The 20,878-nt window shown below is 44.9% G+C and overlaps 1 protein-coding gene and 1 long non-coding RNA gene across 20 annotated transcripts in view; one reads left to right on the top strand and one right to left on the bottom strand.

Annotated features, from left to right (window-relative positions):
- birc6 (baculoviral IAP repeat containing 6) overlaps positions 1–20,878 on the bottom strand; it is a 156,129-nt gene that overhangs the window by 52,907 nt on the left and 82,344 nt on the right. For all 19 annotated transcript variants that reach the window (XM_064932346.1, XM_064932354.1, XM_064932347.1 and 16 more), the window contains 4 exons: positions 19,588–19,891; positions 18,369–18,586; positions 12,934–13,098; positions 12,569–12,734 (listed from right to left, as the gene is read on the bottom strand). In XM_064932346.1, the coding sequence (XP_064788418.1) occupies positions 12,569–12,734; positions 12,934–13,098; positions 18,369–18,586; positions 19,588–19,891 (853 nt within the window). The remainder of the gene's footprint in view (positions 1–12,568; positions 12,735–12,933; positions 13,099–18,368; positions 18,587–19,587; positions 19,892–20,878) is intronic.
- On the top strand, positions 3,663–6,588 carry LOC135510008 (uncharacterized). Its single transcript, XR_010451041.1, has 2 exons — positions 3,663–4,547; positions 5,333–6,588. It is a non-coding gene; the product is annotated as an uncharacterized LOC135510008 (long non-coding RNA).

Here is a 20,878-nt window from a genome sequence, read left to right as displayed (position 1 = left end):
TAGAAATTTAGGAGTGGGGCTATCAGTGATCTGGTGCCAAAAAAGGCAAACAACAAATAAACTGGTTCATACAACAAGATGTAAGCCAATGTAGCATGCATTAATCCACTCAAATGTAAGCCTCAGTTGATATAGTCAGACCAGGTAGCAATTTCAACATAGCTGCAAACAGCACAACCAATCAATACTGCGCTCTGGTGCAAGCTCAGTAATGTCTAGGTAATGACAGTTAGAAATTCCCTGCTGCCACAACAAAACTGCTGAGAACAGGATATGACATTCATAGGTCTTCATAAAACCTGCCATGCACTTCGTTTACCGTTAATAGGCATAAAATCAAGTGAAGTGACGTTAACCAGGTTAGTATTGAGTCGTCCCTGGGAGTAGATTGTGGCGAGGGAGCGTGGGTGAGGTCTATCACCCCCTTCCTCCCGTCTCTGCCTCAGCGCCCTATGAGAGGGCAGCTGGAAGCGTAACGGTTGGGGCTCTGAGTCACCAGTGCCAACCTCCTAACCAGGTCTCCCTTCTTCCTAGGAGGCAAAAGGAAGTTATGGAGCAGCTGTATCTACAGTGGTGTCCTTGCAAACCCCCATCAAAATCCCATTACTGAGCTCTCTGTGGACCAGGTTTCTGAGGAGCACTGGAATGTGCCCTACGTAAAGTAGAGCAGAGTGCTGTGCTGCTAAAACTGTGCAAGCGTACATGTATGTTACACTAGCGGTACGATCTGTTTGCAAAGCAGAGAAATCCTTTAGGTAAGTAGTGGACCGTAATGGTCATGGCTTGCTAAGACCACATTCGTGTGGGTCTGATCATGGGTCTGATCATGCTGTTTAATCAGCTTCTTGATATGCCACACCTGTCAGTTGGATGACAAAGGGGAAATGCTCACTAACAGTGATGAAAAATTTGTGCACAACATATTTTGAGAAGTAAACTTTTTGTGCGTATGGACTAATTCTGTGAGCTTTTATTTCAGCTCATGAAACCAACACCTTACATGTTCGTTTATATGATTGTTCAGTGTATATAGTATCAGAAAGAGCATATTCTACATTTGATTCTATGACACTTACCTTTGTCAAGTAACTCAATTCAAGAGGTGAAGCTCGATTTTGAAATATCACTTCTTCCAAGAACATCCCCGCTGTTAATGTGTTCAGTACATGACCACTTGCGGGGCAGCATTGCTCTGGATACTAAGCAAAGACAAGTAACATAATAAGCTTAAAATATGATAGGCTGAAAGACCAGGCAGTTCTAGTGTTAAAAATACGTAGTGTACCTTCACAGACAAACATGCCATAGCCGAGGTACTTTCAATGGTAGCCTATATGACTGTGGTAGTTATAACTTATAACACAGTGCCTTCAGAAAGTATTCACACCCCTTGACTTTTTCCACATTTTGTTTTGATACGAAGTGGGATTAAAATGGACTGAAAAGTCATTTTTCGTCAGCGATCGACACAAAATACTCTCAAAGTGGAAGACTGAGTTTTTTTTTTTTTTTAAATAAATATATATATATTTTTACAAATGTTACAAATATATCTTGATTAGATAAGTATTCAACCCACTGAGTAAATACATATACACTGCTCAAAAAAATAAAGGGAACACTAAAATAACACATCCTAGATCTGAATGAATGAAATATTCTTATTAAATACTTTTTTCTTTACATGGTTGAATGTGCTGACAACAAAATCACACAAAAATTATCAATGGAAATCAAATTTATCAACCCATGGAGGTCTGGATTTGGAGTCGCACTCAAAATTAAAGTGGAAAACCACACTATAGGCTGATCCAACTTTGATGTAATGTCCTTAAAACAAGTCAAAATGAGGCTCAGTAGTGTGTGTGGCCTCCACGTTCCTGTGTGACCTCCCTACACACCTGGGCATGCTCCTGATGACAGTCTGTGGGGCAACGTGGCGTTGGTGGATGGAGCGAGACATGATGTCCCAGATGTGCTCAATTGGATTCAGGTCTGGGGAACGGGCGGGCAAGTCCATAGCATCAATGCCTTCCTCTTGCAGGAACTGCTGACACACTCCAGCCACATGAGGTCTAGTATTGTCTTGCATTAGGAGGAACCCAGGGCCAACCGCACCAGCATATGGTCTCACAAGGGGTCTGAGGATCTCATCTCGGTGCCTAATGGCAGTCAGGCTACCTCTGGCGAGCACATGGAGGGCTGTGCGCCCCCCCCCCAAGAAACACACCATGACTGACCCACCGCCAAACCGGTCATGCTGGAGGATGTTGCAGGCAGCAGAATGTTCTCCACGGCGTCTCCAGACTCTGTCACGTCTGTCACATGTGCTCAGTGTGAACCTGCTTTCATCTGTGAAGAGCACAGGGCGCCAGTGGCTAATTTGCCAATCTTGGTGTTCTCTGGCAAATGCCAAACGTCCTGCACGGTGTTGGGCTGTAAGCACAACCCTCACCTGTGCACGTCAGGCCCTCATACCACCATCATGGAGTCTGTTTCTGCTCATTTGAGCAGACACATGCACATTTGTGGCCTGCTGGAGGTCATTTTGCAGGGCTCTTGCAGTGCTCCTCCTTGCACAAAGGCGGAGGTAGCGGTCCTGCTGCTGGGTTGTTGCCCTCCTACGGCCTCCTCCACGTCTCCTGATGTACTGGCCTGTCTCCTGGTAGCGCTTCCATGCTCTGGACTCTACGCTGACAGACACAGCAAACCTTCTTGCCACAGCTCACATTGATGTTCCATCCTGGATGAGCTGCACTACCTGAGCCACTTGTGTGGGTTGTAGACTCCTTCTCATGCTACCACTAGAGTGAAAGCACCGCCAGCATTCAAAAGTGACCAAAACATCAGCCAGGAAGCATAGGAACTGAGAAGTGGTCTGGTCACCACCTGCAGAACCACTCCTTTATTGGGGGTGTCTTGCTAAATGCCTATAATTTCCACCTGTTGTCTATTCCATTTGCACAACAGCATGTGAAATGTATTGTCAATTAGTGTTGCTTCCTAAGTGGACAGTTTGATTTCACAGAAGTGTGATTGACTTGGAGTTACATTGTGTTGTTTAAGTGTTCCCTTTATTTTTTTGAGCAGTTTACAATCAATTTTGTAGTATGTGTTGACAGGCACTCGCGTTTTAATGCTTGTTAGCGCGCTCACAATTTTGCGACAGGTTTGATTTATAACAGGAAAGGTGTATGTATGAATCGCACCAAGTTTATAAGACTCAATATTTTTTCCCGTGCACAGACTTTTCTGAAATGGCGCAAATGACGCAAATGTTATGAGGCCCGACATCTTTCTACAGCCTTTCACCTCTTAGCCACCTATTCCTTTCCTCCCCCTCCTCTTCCACACCTCTCCCTTCGCAGGTATGACAGTCGAGCTATGCTTGACAAAGGGAGACATTCTGCCACCGTGCAGCATTGAGGAAGGGGTCACTTCACCCCCCCCCGTCCCCAATTTACTCTCTCGCTCCCCTCTTTTTTTTCTGTTTGGTGCTCAACCAGCCCCCACAGCAGAAGAGGAGGAGATGGCAGAAAGAGTCCCTCCTCCCTCCCTCCCTCCTGCCGCCACAGCCACCAGGACCTGGCCTCTTTCCCTTTGCTTGGTTATGCAATGCACGGCTCTCCCACAGCACGTCTTGCACAGGGGACCCACCACAACACAGCTGCCACCAGCTTGCAGACCCACACAGCAACAGCTACGCAGCAGCACTCCGGCTTTCCAGCTCTCCGGTTGTTCACAAACAGCTCTGGGATTTTACTGGCTCTTTGGAATAACACTTGCTGTGGCATGGGCTGTCTGTAGTATCAGTCGATTGTTCTACAGCGGACTGGAGGCGCGGTAGTAGTTGCCGCAAGCACTAGCTGCTCCAGAGTAACCATGCGCGACTGTAGCTCCGGGTTTCAGCGGCAGGCAAGAGAGAGGCGCCTCTGAAAGGCACTAATTGCTCTGCTCCAGAAAGAGGGAAGCAAGGAAGGACGGAAGGAGAGAAGGGGTGGGGGCGTGTACATTTGTCACAGAGACTGGGGCTCTCTCTTTGAGCTGCTAAGAGGGTCAAAGAGCCAACAAGAGCCGAGGAGGAAGAGGGGGGCTGTGGTGGAATTGGAGAGAGTGGAGCAGTAGGATGGGGAGAGTAGTGGGGAGGGGGAGCGTAAGAAGCCCCCTAGTGCTTCAGCTTTGGTTGTGGAGACCCGAGGAATAAAATAACAAAAGCAAAAAGGAGACAATACCGCAACCAAAACCAAGGCAGTATTTAACCAAGGGGGTGGCGCAGAGGACTGGAGAATTCATCCGGGCAAGAAGGGGGTGGTTTTCACAGAGAGCAGTGTCTGCGTACAGTGCCGCACACCAAGACGCAGTTTGGAGCCCGGATCTCCTTTTCTTTTCCTTACCACATATTCCTCTTTCTGTGACGCTGGGAGCGTGGGTACCCAGCCAGCTTCCCCCTGTCCCCCCCCAAATGCAGGCTCCTGTGTGTGGCCATGCTTCTCCGCTGAGGACCCAAAGGCATGCTGGATGTCACCCAGCTCCTCACACGCCTTAGGGTAAGACACCTTTTTCACCACTCATCTCTTCTCTTTCAATTATGTCTCTTTTCTGAAATATGGTAGGATCTGCTTGTTCCAGAGGGGGCTGCTTATTGTTGACGCTGGTGATGTTTTGGCTGTATGCTCTGCGCTGCCTGCTTCTCAGCACTGGCTGGCTGTGGCATGGTTTACATGCTTGTAGTTTTCCCTGGAGGGCTGGCACTAGCCAGAGCCCCTGTCCTCTCCCTTCAGACTGCTCAGTAGGGACATCATGCTCAGGAAATCAACTTAGACGGAGGGGAGGGGAGAGAATCATGAACCACCTTCGGGGGAAAAGAGGGTGGATTGTAAGGGGCTCATTAAAACCATGATCCAGTGTTACTGAACATTTGCGGAGGTTGAACATTTTCAATGCGGAAAGACCGTAAGGGATGCCGAATATTAGGAATCTATTGCGGTGGGCAGAGCAACAGCTACGGCAGGTAATAAACAGTGGCATTTGCAGTTAAATCTCCATTGTGCTGTGCATGTCTATTGTTTTGTTCCATCACCATTGATTTCTTCTTGAGGATTCTGTTGGCTCGGCTAGCCGAGGGCTTTTTGGTTCAGTTTTCCCCAGGGTGTCGTATAAAGCACATGGAGGAGAGGACTAGTGGGGAGGGGAGTTGGATGCATCATAGCAGTGCAGCATTAAACTGCAACATCTAAATTCATTCCCATTGTCTGTGTTCACTCCGGATTATGGGCTTGCCTTCTGTTTCTCTTATCTAATGTTCATTTCTCTGCATGTGCCTCCATGTCAGGTGGGCTGCCTCTGTCTCTCTCTCCCCCTCTGCAGATAAGTGCCAGCAGCACCCTTGCCAGGTTGGGCGAGCGTCATGGCCATGGGCCCAACGGTCATCACTATTGAGGAGGTGCGGGCGCTAGAGAGCAAGGAGGAGCAGGAGGAGTCCATCTTGGCGCTGCTGGGAATCGTTGGCACCTTCCTTAACCTCTTTGTCATTGTCTTTGTTTACATCTACACCGTTGTGTGAGCCAAGCCAGAGTGGGAGTGATCCCCCAAACGACAAGGCACAAACCAAGCTTCCATCTAACCCCAACAAACGTATACTGGATTTTACATGCCCAGCTCCTACTCCCTCTAAAAAGGTGCAAACGACAAGATATTAAAATAGGAGGGGGGAGCAGTTTCCTCACACAGAGATTGAGGGTGGACAGTTGCGTGGGAGATGGCGTCTCACAGCCATGAACCAGAGAGATAATAGTGAGCTGGTGGACACATCAGGACCATGGCTGTGCTGGATCCAGGAGGGGGCGATAGAAAGGGTTGGGCTGCAGGCCAGCACAGCCTGGGGGGAACTAACTTCACCTTGGACTCATTAGAATGAGGGAAACGGACAGTGTTACCGACCAATCTCCTTTGTCAAGTGGATTTTTAAAAAACAGACAAAGGGATATTGACGTCACTGGTCCGGATGGTTTCAGGGGCATGGCGTGGTGCTGTAATGTACTGTGCTGCTTGCAGTCAGATAGTCTACACACACCAAAGTGTTAGTCACCGCTTCTCATGATATGAGACATCACAACAGAGAGATACACCATCTCTCTGTCTATTTCGTCTCCACAAGAACTGATCTGCAAAGAGAGCAGAAGGAGTGGAAATGACAATTACACATTTAAATTCAAATCGACCACCTGGAGATCTGCAATAAAAAGGCAAGTGGGAGAGAGAGATATTTTTTTACAAAAAGGAGAGTCTGCTGTGGTGATTAAATCATCCGCAGGGGTGGAAAGTAACTTGTGGGCCCTGGCAAAAAGCTCCATTCCGCAATTACTAATATATAAGGCCAGACTTAATCTTCTCTCTCTTTCTGCATCTCTTTCCACATTCTGTTCGGTTATTTTGATGTAGGCTATTTGTTCATGTTGATTTCAGGGTAGTGTCAGCGATTCAGTTTCTGTATAAAAATCAAAGCTTTTATAAAACACATGAATAAACTAAACTCTAGATGTACTGTGCAATAGGGAACATTTTTACAATAAAATGAGAATATATGAATTAGACTCAAGCCTCATCTATGATGGATTCCGTGGGAGAATGTAGGCATAGGCAAAAGCATGTGCTTATGTGAGATACAATGCATTGATGCCAGTGAGACATAATATGGTGAAGAAGTACATCATGTCTTCATGCTTAGAGCATGTTCCAGGACTGAGCTTTATCAGGATTCTGAGCTTCTTCAAATATCACCAAAAAGGTCAGGGTGGCATGCTCCCAGTCACATGCAACATGTGGGAAATAATTTAACCTCCACTAGCATGTGTATCCTGCATTCTAACAAGAAAGGTTGAGCGTGGTTCAGATCTGCTCGGTTTCAGATGTGTCGACTGCCATCTGGAACGCACATCACAACATTTTAATTGTCAGTTGCACCTACCTGCATGTGGTGTGTGTGTGTGTGTACATGCGTGAATGTGCACATCGTGTCTGAGTCAATATGGACAAGGACATACAAGATGAATAAAGCAGCTAGTAATACAGCCTAAGTAACTACACAAGAAGTGAACAAATCACATGGTTGGAAAACAACACGTTACAAAACCAAACTGCGTGCTGTCATCAGACTGGCAGTAGACTGGCCTTACTGAAGAGCTCAGTGACTTTCAACGTGGCACCGTCATAGGATGCCACCTTTCCAACAAATCACTTAGTCAAATTTCTGCTCTGCTTGAGCTGCCCCGGTCAACTGTAAGTGTTTTTATTGTGAAGTGGAAATGTCTAGGAGCAACAACGGCTCAGCCGCAAAGTGGTAGGCCACACAAGCTCACAGAATAGGACCGCCGAGAGCTGAAGTGCGTAAAAATCTGTCCTTGGTTGCAACACTCACTACAGAGTACCTCTGGAAGCAACGTCAACACAAGAACTGTTCTCTGAGAGCTTCATGAAATGGGTTTCCATGGCTGAGCAGCTGCACACAAGCCTAACATCACCATGCGCAATGCCAAATGTTGGCTGGAATGGTGTAAAGCTCACGGACATTGGACTCTGGAGTAGTGGAAAAACGCGTTCTCTGGAGTGACGAAACACGCTTCACCATCTGTTCATTGCATGACAATGCCCCTGTGCAAAAAGCGAGGCCCATACAGAAATGGTTTGCCGAGATCAGTGTGGAAGAACTTGACTGGCTTGCACAGAGCCCTGAACTCAACCTTCTCGAACATGTTTGGAATTAATTGGAACCCCGACTGTGAGCCAGACCTAATCGCCCAACATCAGTGCCCGACCTCACTAATGCTCGTCGCTGAATGGAAGCAAGTCCGTGCAACAATGTGGAGAGTGGAGGCTCATAGCAGCAAAGGGGGGACCATCTCCATATTAATGCCGGTGATTTTGGAATGAGATGTTCGACGAGCGGGTATCCACATAGTTTTGATAATGTACGTACTGTTTAATAATCTGTTAAAATAATGGTCTAAGGCACTGCATCCCAGTGCAAGAGGCGTCACTGCAGTACCTGGTTCGAATGCAGGCTGCATCACATCTGGCCGTGAGTGGGAGTCCCATAGGGCGCCGCACAATTGGCCCAGCGTCGTCCGGGTTTGGCCGTCATTGTAAATAAGAATTTGTTCTAGACTGCCTTGCCTAGTTAAATAAAGGTTATATAAAATAAATGCGTACCATTTAACAAGCTGTTTAAAAGCATTGACTACATGCATACTGCTGAACAAGCTGTTCCTAACACACAACGCACATACTCAAGGATGGAAGTGAAGGGGAGAAGGGTTATGTTTGAGGGTAGGAGGGGAGCGAGCCAGGGGAGAAAGGACATTTTCAATTAAAATAAATGAGTTTCGCAGTGACATTAAAAGGTATTACCTCTCACTAATGGCTTAACATCCTGTGATGGAGTGGCGGCTGCGTAATGCGTCCCAAAAGGATTGCCAAGACACCGATGACTAATGTGGAACAATACGCAAGCGGCGCGGCCGAGCTGGGAGATTAGCAGGAGGAATGAGTGCGGCCTGAGGCGGGTAGTCGGACTGAGGGTTAGAGGGAGGGAGGGAACAGGGACCACGCTAAACAATGGGACACAACAGGGTTTCCCCCCGGTGCCTCTTAGGAGTGCAGGGGCAGGCTGGGCTAAGATATACATCAAGGCAGCTATTAGGCATCACACTGAGGATGAAGAGGATGACTGAAGACAAACAGCAGTGTGGTGTAGTAGCCTTAATGATGCTTTTAATGTAAACCAGTATGGTATCCCTTTTATAAAGCTAGTTGCAAGGCTTTTAATGTAGCGACACTGGATGAATGGTGCATGGTTTGAGAACGGGTTTGGACTGTAGCCTTATCTTAAAATATTTCTTAGAAAGACTGACATGTGTGGGTTTGGTGTCATTCATGATGCAAAGGTATCTGCACTTTTCAGAAAACACCACACAATCCAAGAGGCAAGGATCTAGGCCAACATTCCAAGGAATTTCATGACTCTTTCTACGAGCATACTGGAGGGGAAAAAATGCAAAGGCTTTGAAGGTAAATGGTATACAAAGTGAAAGCAGTGCATTATGTAGGAATGAGATGGTTTATAACAGTTGATCCTGGCCTATGAGGCAGAGGAGAACATCATCCCCATGTCACCAGGGCAACACTCCTACTGAATACCAAGTCTGCCTCTGTCACACACACACACACACACACACACCTCCCAGGGCTGCTTGCCCCCTACCTTGCTCTTAATGCTTTTTGATAGGAACACCCCATCCCCCCACTCCTCAGTACAGCAAGTTATTAAAAAAGAGACACGGCAGAAGTGCTCTTAGGTCTCTTCCCACTTTTTCATTACCAGCGGGCCCCTTGACATTTATTGACAGCTCATGGCTCTGAGGGCTGGCGCCGACACAACAGAGTGAGATGAGCCCTTGGCTTCCATCAGCGCTCACACACTGAACTGACTTAACTGACCATATTGCACAGTAGATAAATCACTAAAAACACAATTTGTAATTAAATTGGGTGTTAAAATGTGTCAATTGATTTGTCAATTTTAAAAAGGCAAATGTTTCTTTGCATCATAAAGGAGTTTAGGTTTGTGGGTTTGGCAGGGGGCCTGGACGCAGCTGAATATGAGAGAACATTTTAGAGGCCCCTATCTTGGTTGTACATTACACAGCACATATCCAATCCCGTGTGTAACAATACATTTTATTTTTTACATTTTTGCATCAGAGAATTTTGCAGTTTTTCAGCTGAGAGAATATTTAGTTTAAAAGCAAATTCCCTGTAATTCTACATATTCTGCCATGGAGCTAAGAGAATGTTGCAGTTTTAAAGCTAATTTCCTACAATTATATGCAATTTGCCATGGCTAATGCTGTGTCATTATGCTCAAAAATAAAATATATACTGTTAAAAACATTGTTTTTTGAATTTTCTATTCTCTAGCTCTACTGTCTAGCTTTTATTTGTTATTTTAGTTCTCACAGACTATATTATATATGTAAAAGTATATAGGTCCATTATCTTTCCTACATACTTTATATATGGTAGATGTTTAAATTTATACTGAATGGATTTTTCCATCCGGAAGAATAAAACAAATCTCTGCCGCTGAGGAGTCCCGCCCGAGAACTTCAATGGCAGAAAAACTCCTGCCATTACTACAACACAGGAGAAAGGAGTGCAACAATGAAAAAGGAGGCAGAAAACTTTTACTTAATAGCAGGCAGCCACGGCTGCATGTTTGCACACCACGCGTGAACGTGTCTGAGACATTTACCAGATAATGAGGACCAATAACAATACTCATTTCTTTATCGGTTTGTTATTTAATTATGAGACCAGGGGCGCTTTAAATTCACACCAGCACACAGACGCTCCTGTGAACACACACACACTAACAGCGTCGGACAAAGAGGCAGTTGCGGCTATATACACACAGAGCTATGAGCTGCCACCACCTGATATGCAACACAAAGCAAGTCCTTGTGAATGGAGGCTAAGTTGATATCGGCCAACCTGCCAATTTTAGTTCAGAACAAACAGCTTGAGAAGCGGAAGAATTTTTGGGGGTGAGTCAACGCACATTGGTGAAATAAAACATGCCAATAATCTGTCCTTAGAACACTAATGTATCCTGTGATGGGGTCGTTAGAAGTTGTGTATTTGTAGAAACAACACAATGAAAAGGTTTGTTCAAGGTTCTTTTATTTCCTTGGCAGTGCACCAACTTTCCATTTTATTCCTGGCAATAGCAGAAGGTCCGTGAGCAACATTTTTCTGTTTCTATTCATTAATGACTGGACAAAAACAAGCATCCATTAAAATGTCCACAACATGTGGACAGAACCACAGATTCCACTATCCCCAAAAGAGAGAAAATATATTATACTCTCTCACAGACCGTGGAAAGCCTAAACGTGTGGGGGATTGGTTGGGTGGACTGAACACTCCTATTAAGAGGGGTTTGGGATGTATCCTCACTGAGGTTATCAGCCAACTGAAAGAACACAAGCCTGCATGCCCCTCTGGAAACCCCAGGGTCAGAGCTGAAGAGACAGAAAACCTAGTCAGAGCAATGGACCGAGCCAACATCTAGCTCAGGTGATCAGTTAACTCTGGGTCAGCCCTCGCCCCTCGGGGACTAGGGATTACCTTCGCAGATTACCACCGTATCCTGCCTTCACAGAAAGCCCATCACACCCCAATTACATCATAGAGTACTGACTCCCCACAGACAGTACTGTAGAATTATGATGGTACATGTTCGGAATAAGAATGACCTTGACTCAACTTCTCTATAACTATACTCGAGAGATAAAAGATTCTCAAAACAAATTCTAACAAAGACGTCCGTTGTATATTCAAAAATATAAAATAAAATGGTTCAATATAGATTAGAGAATGATTTCTTATCGAGAATGAGTTCCTATCTTCAAAAGAATGAATCCATTTGCCACACAATCAATAATTACCACCTAATTAAGTCACAAGTAACCAAATCAAATTAGACAGTATATGTTCTGTCGCATGAAAACACAGAATTACAAAGTGGATGGGTATTTTGAAAGCATGGATTCATATAAGTGAAATTGCTTGGAGAGCGTCAACCACCACAGAAGCAATAGCTATTGATAGATTGTAAATATTACTGTTTTATATCTTTACTGTTTTAGATAATTATATCCTCTTAGCATGAATAGATTGTTTTTATATACTCTCCGATATTGAAAGTAGTGTTATGTTAAAGTGGTGGGTTCGAGCAGTGCCATTATTTAGTGGACAGCGGTGGACTATAGGAATGTCTACTCCCAGGAACTCAAGACCTGACTGATATGAAGTCCTGTGAGACGCACAGAGATCATTGGTAACGAGTACTGAAGTACATCTTTGTGGAAGGGAGGGGGTGAGAGCCATGGGTGTAAGTGTCGTATGTATGCATTCAGCTGGTAAATCTTCACTGAGCAAACACTTGAAACATCCCTTGGAATTTCAGGGTTCTTTTGAATGATAAATATATGTATTGTATATTGAGATATTGGTCTTCTCATCAACATGTCAGAGGAAGATACTGCAGCTCCATCTGCTGTCTCATCAAGCAATGATCAACTCACACACACATCTAGCTCTCACTGCAATTTACCAGGTAGCCTAGAAGCAGAAAGGACAAAGTAATGCGCATAAGATGACCACCTCATCCAATAGCCTACTACGTTTCCCGTAACATCTGATCCTGACACTGTCTTTTATTTCTACTCGACAACAAAAGCTGGTCGATCATTATTTTCCAATAAAAGGTTCATTACATTGTCTGAGACCAGGAGAAGCCATTGAGAAATGCAGCACTGGAATAGAAAGAAAAGGGCAGTATCTTTCTTTATAAGCACTGTTGATATGTTCAATCAGTCAAATAGATTGTTGTGGGATTTGCCATAGAGTTTCCCCTTCAGTTAAAGGCACAGTCATCCTTAACGGGAGTTACCATAACCTACATGGAAAGTTACAAGATGAAGACTAAAGAAGAAGAGGGTTCACTCACCGGAGTCGTTGCGTAGGTAGGAGGACATGGCTGGAATGAGGCAGGACTGGCTGAGCAGCTCCTGCAGCACTGTGGGAAGGGCGTTGCTGTTGTGGCCCCTGCTCTCCCCTGTAGGGGCCTCTCCGTGGCTCACACAGTTTGCTGGGTTGATGTAGCTGGCCAGCACCTGGCGAACAGGGGGAGAATGAGTGGAGTACACACAATTTTAGCAAAACATATAGGCCTTTCTCTGGGGTAACTACACAGCAATGACTTGTGTAAAAGTAAGTACATAGGTCTTCCCATTGTTAGCTAATTGACACTTTGTGCCATGTGGGAAAACCATCAGGATGTACTACACCCAGCTAGGCCTCGAGGACTCTTACCTGTAGCAGACAGGTGACATGCTCCTCCTCCAGCCTCTGCTTGGTGAGGGCCTGCTCCACGTCCCAGCCTGAGGCAGTGGAGCCTGTACCGAAACCAGTGCCCTTCGCCCAGTACAGCTGCTGCTCCTCACTGGTGCCCCCTCCATGACCACTGGACACTGTGGGCTGGGGCCAGACAGACGAGGGGAGGTGATCAGCGCCACACATGAAATCAGCAGGGGGTAAAGTGTAGTCTACTGGTCCTTTGTGATGACAACATATGGCTGACCTAAAGATAATAGCGTTCCATAAGCTTATGAAATCAAAAGACTAAAAATGTTATTGTCAATGCAGCATGGGCTATACGTTTGGATTGAATAAGACTACTGTTCCACTTTTCAAAATGTCAGTCTTCACATCAAAAGTGGAATGAGAGCGCAATGCTGGTTTTCCAGGTAGAAAAACCAAACATAACTAGCCTGCCTACCCACAGTCCCAACTCCTATGCAGCCCTGCTTGTTGCAGCCATTATACACTTGAGTCCCTTCCAGTTCAGCTCAGAGCACATGCCCAGCAGTTTGAAAGGGAGATTATGTCAAATAAAAGGCAGAGGAGTCTCGGAGGGAAAGAGCATATGCTCGGACTAAACAAAGGTCGACCTGGTGCTGTGCGTATGATATTTGAACAACGAGAGTTCCCTGTGGTACAGGGAGGGAGCAGAGGGCATTATTGAATAAAGAGAACAGAGAGATGGATATGAAAGGATGTCTGAGTTAGACGAGAGGATAACGTTTCTTGAGACTGCACCTTTTCAGCTTTGACGATCATCAGGCTCGACGTGGGCGTGCCATAAAGATCTGTGGGAGAGGCAGTGGCTGACAGACAAGCGGCTAACGCTGCGCTCTCCCAGCGCATCTTTAACATCGCAGGAACGCTCCCGACGTGCACACAAGCGTTATGGGAATTTTACCGGCTAATGGAGGTGGCGTATATGTACATGCACCTCTGCCACCAGAGATCACTGTCAACTCTATCAGTCAACTGGGGCGCAATGGAGATGATTCAGCATTTCCATTGACTTTACAGTAGGTGGGATGAGACTGCTGGGATTTTGACCCATGTGTCTTTTATTCCTTTGGTGAGTTTCTTCATTGTTCACTGGATTTTAATAGATGGCAATAGTGTGTGTTTTGTATAGGACAGTCCTGTTTGGGCCGGAGCAGGGCCCAGTCCTGACTCTCTCCCAGTGGTACAAGGGGGAGGAGTTATGCTCTCGTCATAAGAGGTTGGAGACTAATCACTGAGCCCTGGAACATCAAATCAGGGAGGAGGCTCACTTTCCCAGATAAAGAGGGGTGTGTGTGAGTGGACTGACCGCCCCCCCCGCTCTGGCCCGTGTCTCCGGCCACAAAAAAGCATCACCCCTCTGGCGCCGCCTCAAGGACGGCCATTACCGCTGTGACAGGACTTTGGCACGCGCCCAAGCCACCGGCCCCCGAGATCTGTCCTCAACTCTGACAACTGCTTAAATCCACATGGGTCTGTGGACGAGAGCACGTGTTGAAACGGTCCACAGTAACACTGGGCTGTAGTACTGTAATAGCCTAGCCCACTATATAAAGTAACATCTATAGCAGACTAGCTGGATTTAGGCCTATGATATATAGCGCTTGGACCTTTATGGTGGCATTGCTGGATGCTGGTGGCATTGAGCTTCCAGTGATCAAAATCCCTATTGTGATTGATACAAGTTGATCGTCATCTCCTTTTACATCGCAGTGGTCCGAGACGGGTACAGAGTACTTTGAAAGGCAACGAGCAGGAGGTGAGTGTTGCATCAAAGCAGAAAGCTCAATAGAAGTAGAATCACTCCATTTAATGGGCATGGCAGTCAGACAGTGCATGATTCAATTCCTATTCATGATGTTCCCTTCTGCCTGGATTTGGCAAAAATACAAAGGACACGTCTCTCTTCAAAGCCAGACCTGCCTCTTATCATTCACACTAAACAATTACCCAATTTGTCAAGGGCTCAGTAGAGATATGCATAAGAGCCCCAAGTAAAGCCCTGCCAGGTAGAGTAATTAATAACATGACTGATCCTCATCGCCCGTCTCTCTCTGAGCGAAATACAAAAGGAGAGTGAGAACCTCCTATCGTGTCAAGCCAAAAGCATTAGACCAGGCTGACAACATTTGTCACACAATGCTTTGTCAACCCAACCCAAATAGAAGTTTATCTTAGTGTTGGTTCATCATGAACACACAAGAGGACGCACTGGGCAAAACACACTTCCACCGACATCTGGTGACATACGAGTCGGAGTGTGTTTGAACTGTGTTTACATTCTTGCTCTATTAACACCGGAATGGCCGGGCCTCAAGGCGTCCCAGTTTGAGCCAATGCCTCGCCTTTGGGGCATCAACATTCTAGTTAAGCAACGAGGCCCGAGGGGGTGTGGTATATGGCCAAAATACCACGGTTCGGGCTGTTCAAACGCACATCCACAACACGGAGTGCCTGGACACAGCCCTTTGCCATGGTATATTGGAAATCTATCACAAACACCAGAGGTCCCTTTTTGCTACTATAAACTGGTTACCAACATAATTAGAACAGTAAAAATAAATGTTTTGTCATACCCGTGGTATACCAAGGCTTTCAGCCAATCAGCATCCAGGGCTTGAACTACCCAGGTTATATCAGAGTATATGAAATTATAAATAATACCACCACAAGAATGCCAAGAGTGTGCGAATCTGTCATCAAGGCAAAGGTTGGCTACTTTAAAGAACCTCAAATATAAGATATATTTTGATTTGTTTCACACTAACACTTAAGACTGATTTGTTACAACATGATTCCATGTGTTATTTCATAGTTTTGATGTCTTCACTATTATTCAACAATGTAGAAAATAGTACAAATAAAGAAAACCCCTGGAATGAGTAAGTGTGTCCAAACTTTTGAATGGGACTCTAGGGGTTTTAGAAACCTTCGAGTGTCCCCTCTTTCCATTATATAAATCAAAACATCTGACATGCATGAACCTCTGTAGGATGATTTTCAAGTCGCTTTTTGGTAAGCTCCGTTCCTTCACAAAACAATTCCTAATATAGTCACCCATTTAGACTATTGTCAATTTAAGGGAATCTTGTCTTAAGGCTACATCTATTTTTATAAGCCTGTGTGTGAAATAAGTTTAAAAGTCGGTCTCACAGTAATTGACCGTTAATTAACAAACACATTTAGCATCTCCTGGCTTCCACACATCTCATGATCCACAAGCCACTGATGCAGACTTTTGGAAAATTACATTTTAATAAGTCGAATAACAGCAAATGCAGCAGTCTATGTCAATCTACTATCACCCATAGTACAAAATATTCCAAACTGTCGGACAGTTGTGGGATGCAATAGATCCCAAATTAATAGAACCACTAGCATAAAAAAATAACTTTTTTACGCAATGTGGGTGATGCAACAGATCAGAACATTTAGCTTAAAATGTTGATAAACTATAAAAGGCTATTTCGTCATCAATGTGCACATGGCAGTAGGCTATCAAAAGTGACTGCAAATGTGATTATGCATGTAATGCTTCTATTATAAAAGCTGCATTTTTAATGGTGAAAATGATCTTGTCGAAACTTGACTCACGAGCTGCTTATGTACGCCAGTTTGGCTCTAAACCTCATTTTGTCTCTACCTTCTTGCCCTTTGTGCGGTTGTCTGTGACCAATAATGTTTGTACCATGTTTTTTGCTGCTACCATGTTGTATTGCTACCATGTCGTTATGTTGTGTTGCTACCATGCTGTGTTGTCATGTGTTGCTGCCCTACAGTGGGGCAACGAAGGAGTGGCTTCGTAAGAAGCATTTCAAGGTCCTGGAGTGGCCTAGCCAGTCTCCAGATCTCAACCCCATAGAAAATCTTTGGAGGGAGTTGAAAGTCCGTGTTGCCCAGCAACAGCCCCAAAACATCACTGCTCTAGAGGAGCACTGCATGAAGGAAAGGGCCAAAATACCAGCAACAGTGTGTGAAAACCTTGTGAAGACTTACAGAAAACGTTTGACCTCTGTCATTGCCAACAAAGGGTATATAACAAAGTATTGAGATAAACTTTTGTTATTGACCAAATACTTATTTTCCACCATAATTTGCAAATAAATTCATAAAAAATCCTACAATATGATTTTCTGGATTTTTCTCTCTCATTTTGTCTGTCATAGTTGAAGTGTACCTATGATGAAAATTACAGGCCTCATCTTTTTAAGTGGGAGAACTTGCACAATTGGTGGCTGACTAAATACTTTTTTGCCCCATTGTATGTTGTGGTCTTAGGTCTCTCTTTATGTAGTGTTGTCCCTCTTGTTGTGATGTGTGTTTTGGCCTATATTTATATTGTATTTATTTTTAATCCCAGGTCCCCGTCCCCACAGGAGGCCTTTGCCTTCTGGTAGGCCATCATTGTAAATAAGAAATTGTTCTTAACTGACTTGCCTAGTTAAATAAAAGGTTAAATGTGCCAAATTTTAAGAAGTTATTTGGTCACTTTAGATGTGATACAAACCTTATTAAAACATCGGTCCATGGGCTAGGTTGCATGAGGTGTGCGACTATGATTAGAAAAAGTCGCAAAAAAAAAGGCAGCATCATTCACAAGTGATACTATATCATTCACAAGTGATAGTCTATTATCACCCATCAGACTATTCTTGATTAAATCTCCCCTTTACATATACTAAATAATAAATGTGCAAAATTGGATTTGATTTAGAATGGACCACTATCATGCACCTGTCTCAAAACAGGGGCAAAAAAAAAAAAAAAAGTCATCTATGCACTTAAATAGCGAATGGAGGACGCTTTTACCCGTGGTTAATTTTAATGCCAACCAGGTGGGCTATACACCTGTTGTATAGAGAAGCAATGTGCTTAATATAAAGAAAGTTGAGAAATAAATATAGTAGGCCTATAGCCTATAGAAAGCTGATGGAATGCTCCTCTTTTTAGTCGAGGCCATCACTTGGTTTCCTCACGCAACTGCATTACCTATAGAAATGTTCCGCAACATGTATTTGGTTAGATTTTCGATTACATTTGCATTTATGTCAGAGTGATTAGATGCACAATAGAGTGCTGAGTACCAGGCAGTTAGCAAGTTTGGTAGGCTACTAATGACCATCAGCAGCATCAGAGCTTGGAGAAGCCTAATTACCGTGACTAAACGGTCACAAGGAATTTGACTACCTTCATGTCCCGTGACCGCCGGTGTGGCGGTAATATTGTCACCGCAACAGCCCTAGACTTGACTTAAAAAATGTCAGAGATAATACAATTTTAAATTCACATGACTTTCACTGCACTTCGAGTATTAAGCACATATGCATGTGCCCAGAAGTGTGTATGTGCATGTGAGCGCCTTTTGGACACGGTCAGTGTCTGGGATTCACCTCTGAAGAGTTCCCCCTGGTGTTGGGGACACGGGGTGCGTGATGGCTGAGGGCTGACAGGCAGGCCAGGATGAGGTGGATGGCTCCTATTTCCAGGGCCATGCGGCGCAGCAGCACACCATCATCCGTGGTGAGAGGTGTGGTGCTGAATAGGGCACGCAGCACGTGGAAGGGCAGCGTGGGCAGCACATTTGCCGACGGACTCTGCAGGATATGACCTGGAAGGAAGGAAGGAAGGAAGGAAGGGGAGAGAAACAGCCAATCAGAGAAGATGATTGATAATATCAATCATCTTCTCATAATGACAAGAATTTGATAAAAAAACACAGAAATGAATGAAGCACTGTATGAGTGTGAGGGATGGTGAGAGAGATGACCATCATAGGAGGGATGAACACAGAGAAGTGGAGGAATACTGTCCAGAAAGGATGGACACATTGATTTAGCACTCATGACAATGAGGCCAGAGAAGACAACAGCCAACTAAATGGCAGACTGAGAGTGTGCTGTGTGACCAGTGTCACTAAACAAGCTGGCAGCCTGCTCTCCTTCAATCATTAAGGGCCGTTATCTCAAGGACTAAAGAAAAAAAAAAGTTGCAGGACAACATGGTTTATTTCAGGCCCTAGAGGAGAAGGGAGCTAAATAGTCATCAATGATGAAAGCAAATGAGAGCAAAGGTCAGCTGGATAGGAGTTGTAATGTATGAGAGGGGGTAGGACTTGTCAATATTAAACAAGCCAGTGTGAGTATTTTGGCTAAATGATCCACAGGGCCAGCAAACAGATATGGTTTCAAGGACTGCAGGGGAAGATCTGCACCAGTGGGAACAAACGTGCCTCAATTGTAAATGGAGGGATTAAAATCTCTCCCCCTCTATTTCTCTACCTGCTTGTGGCCAGGTGGTTTTAGAAGAGTTGGTTTACATGCATTGCCCATATTATGACACTGACAGCTATGTGTTCAGGGACTCTGATAATGGGCATTATCGATCTGCTTGGTCCACAACTTGGCAAGATCAACTGCCTGACAAAGTCATTGGTGGAAAAGTGAACTGCTATTAGTAGGGCTGAGAATGTTTGTCCATGCAAGCAGCCTTCTAAATTAACACCATAGGGACCCGGTGTTTCAAAATATGAACATGCTTCTAAATCCTTCATAAATAGGGACAGGAGTTTTTCCTGACCACGACTGAAGCTACGTGAGAGTTGTCACTTACTGCCCTCGCCATCGTCGGTGACGCCCAGCACCAGGCGGAGCAGACACTGGGCGTGCTTCCTCTCCTTCAGCAGCACCTCAGCATAGCCCGGCAGGCGCAGGAACAGACCGAAGGCCGCCAGCGAGTGGGCGGGGATGGGCGACATGGTCTGCACTGACGACTTGTTGATGGGTGGCGGCTCGGCGGCCATGGTCTCTGGCGCCTCATACACGAGCTCGCCAGACTGCTCGATGGTGACCCACTCAAACTGGTCGCTGTCCTTGGGCTTCTCCTGCGTGGTAGAGGGTACCACAGGAGCACTCACCTGCACAGGATGAGCCAGGGATAGAATGGGGTTAGAGGACAACAAATGGAAATTACTGACAGACGAGCTGACTCGGGTGGGATCTCAATGTCATGTGTCGTCTTTGGGCACTGAGGGTAGTAGAGAGTATATGGAACTCGACAACAGTTATTCAGATCGATAGAGCTGCTGGGGGACTGGGCATAGTGCCGTGGGGACAAAGCTCCCAACTCAACATTCCTTGATGGGATAAAGCAGAGGGTCAACTGATTTACAAGTTTAACATAAATTAAACCAAACAGTGCCTTCAGACTCATACCCCTTGACTTACTCCTAATGTTGTGAATCAACCTGATTTCAAAATGGATTTAAAAAAAAATTAAAACACAATATCCCATAATGACAAAGTGAAAACATGTTTTTTGAAAAGTTTGCAAACTGATGGAAAATTAAATACAGAAATCTCATTTACATAAGTATTCACACACACACACACACACACACACACACACACACACACACACACAAACTAACTCAGGAACATTCACTGCCTTCTTGATAAGCAACTCTAGTGTACATCTAGCCTTGTTTTAGGTTATTGTCCTGCTGAAAGGTGAATTAATCTCCCTGTGTATGGTGGAATGCAGACTTGACCAGGTTTTCCTCTAGGTTTTGCCTGTGCGTAGCTCCATTCTGTTGATTGTTATATTTTGAAAACCTCCCTGGTCTTTGTGGTTGAATCTGTGTTTGTAATTCACTGCTCAACTGAGCGACCTCACAGATAATTGTATGTGTGGGTTACAGAGATGAGGTAGTCATACAAAAATCATAGTACACACTTATTGCACACAGAGTGGGTCCATGCAACTTGTGTGTGACTTGTTAAGCACATTTTTACTCCCAAATGTATTTAGTCTTGCAATAACAAAGGGGTTAAATAGTTAATGACTCAAGACATCAGCTTTTCCTTTTTTATTACATTTGTAAAAATGTACATAAACAACTCCA

This window comes from Oncorhynchus masou, chromosome 23 (assembly GCF_036934945.1).
Source record: "Oncorhynchus masou masou isolate Uvic2021 chromosome 23, UVic_Omas_1.1, whole genome shotgun sequence".
Classification (NCBI taxonomy): Eukaryota; Metazoa; Chordata; class Actinopteri; order Salmoniformes; family Salmonidae; genus Oncorhynchus; species Oncorhynchus masou.
The sequence above is the reverse complement of the archived record's forward strand: the minus strand, read 5'-3'. Positions and strand labels throughout refer to the sequence as shown.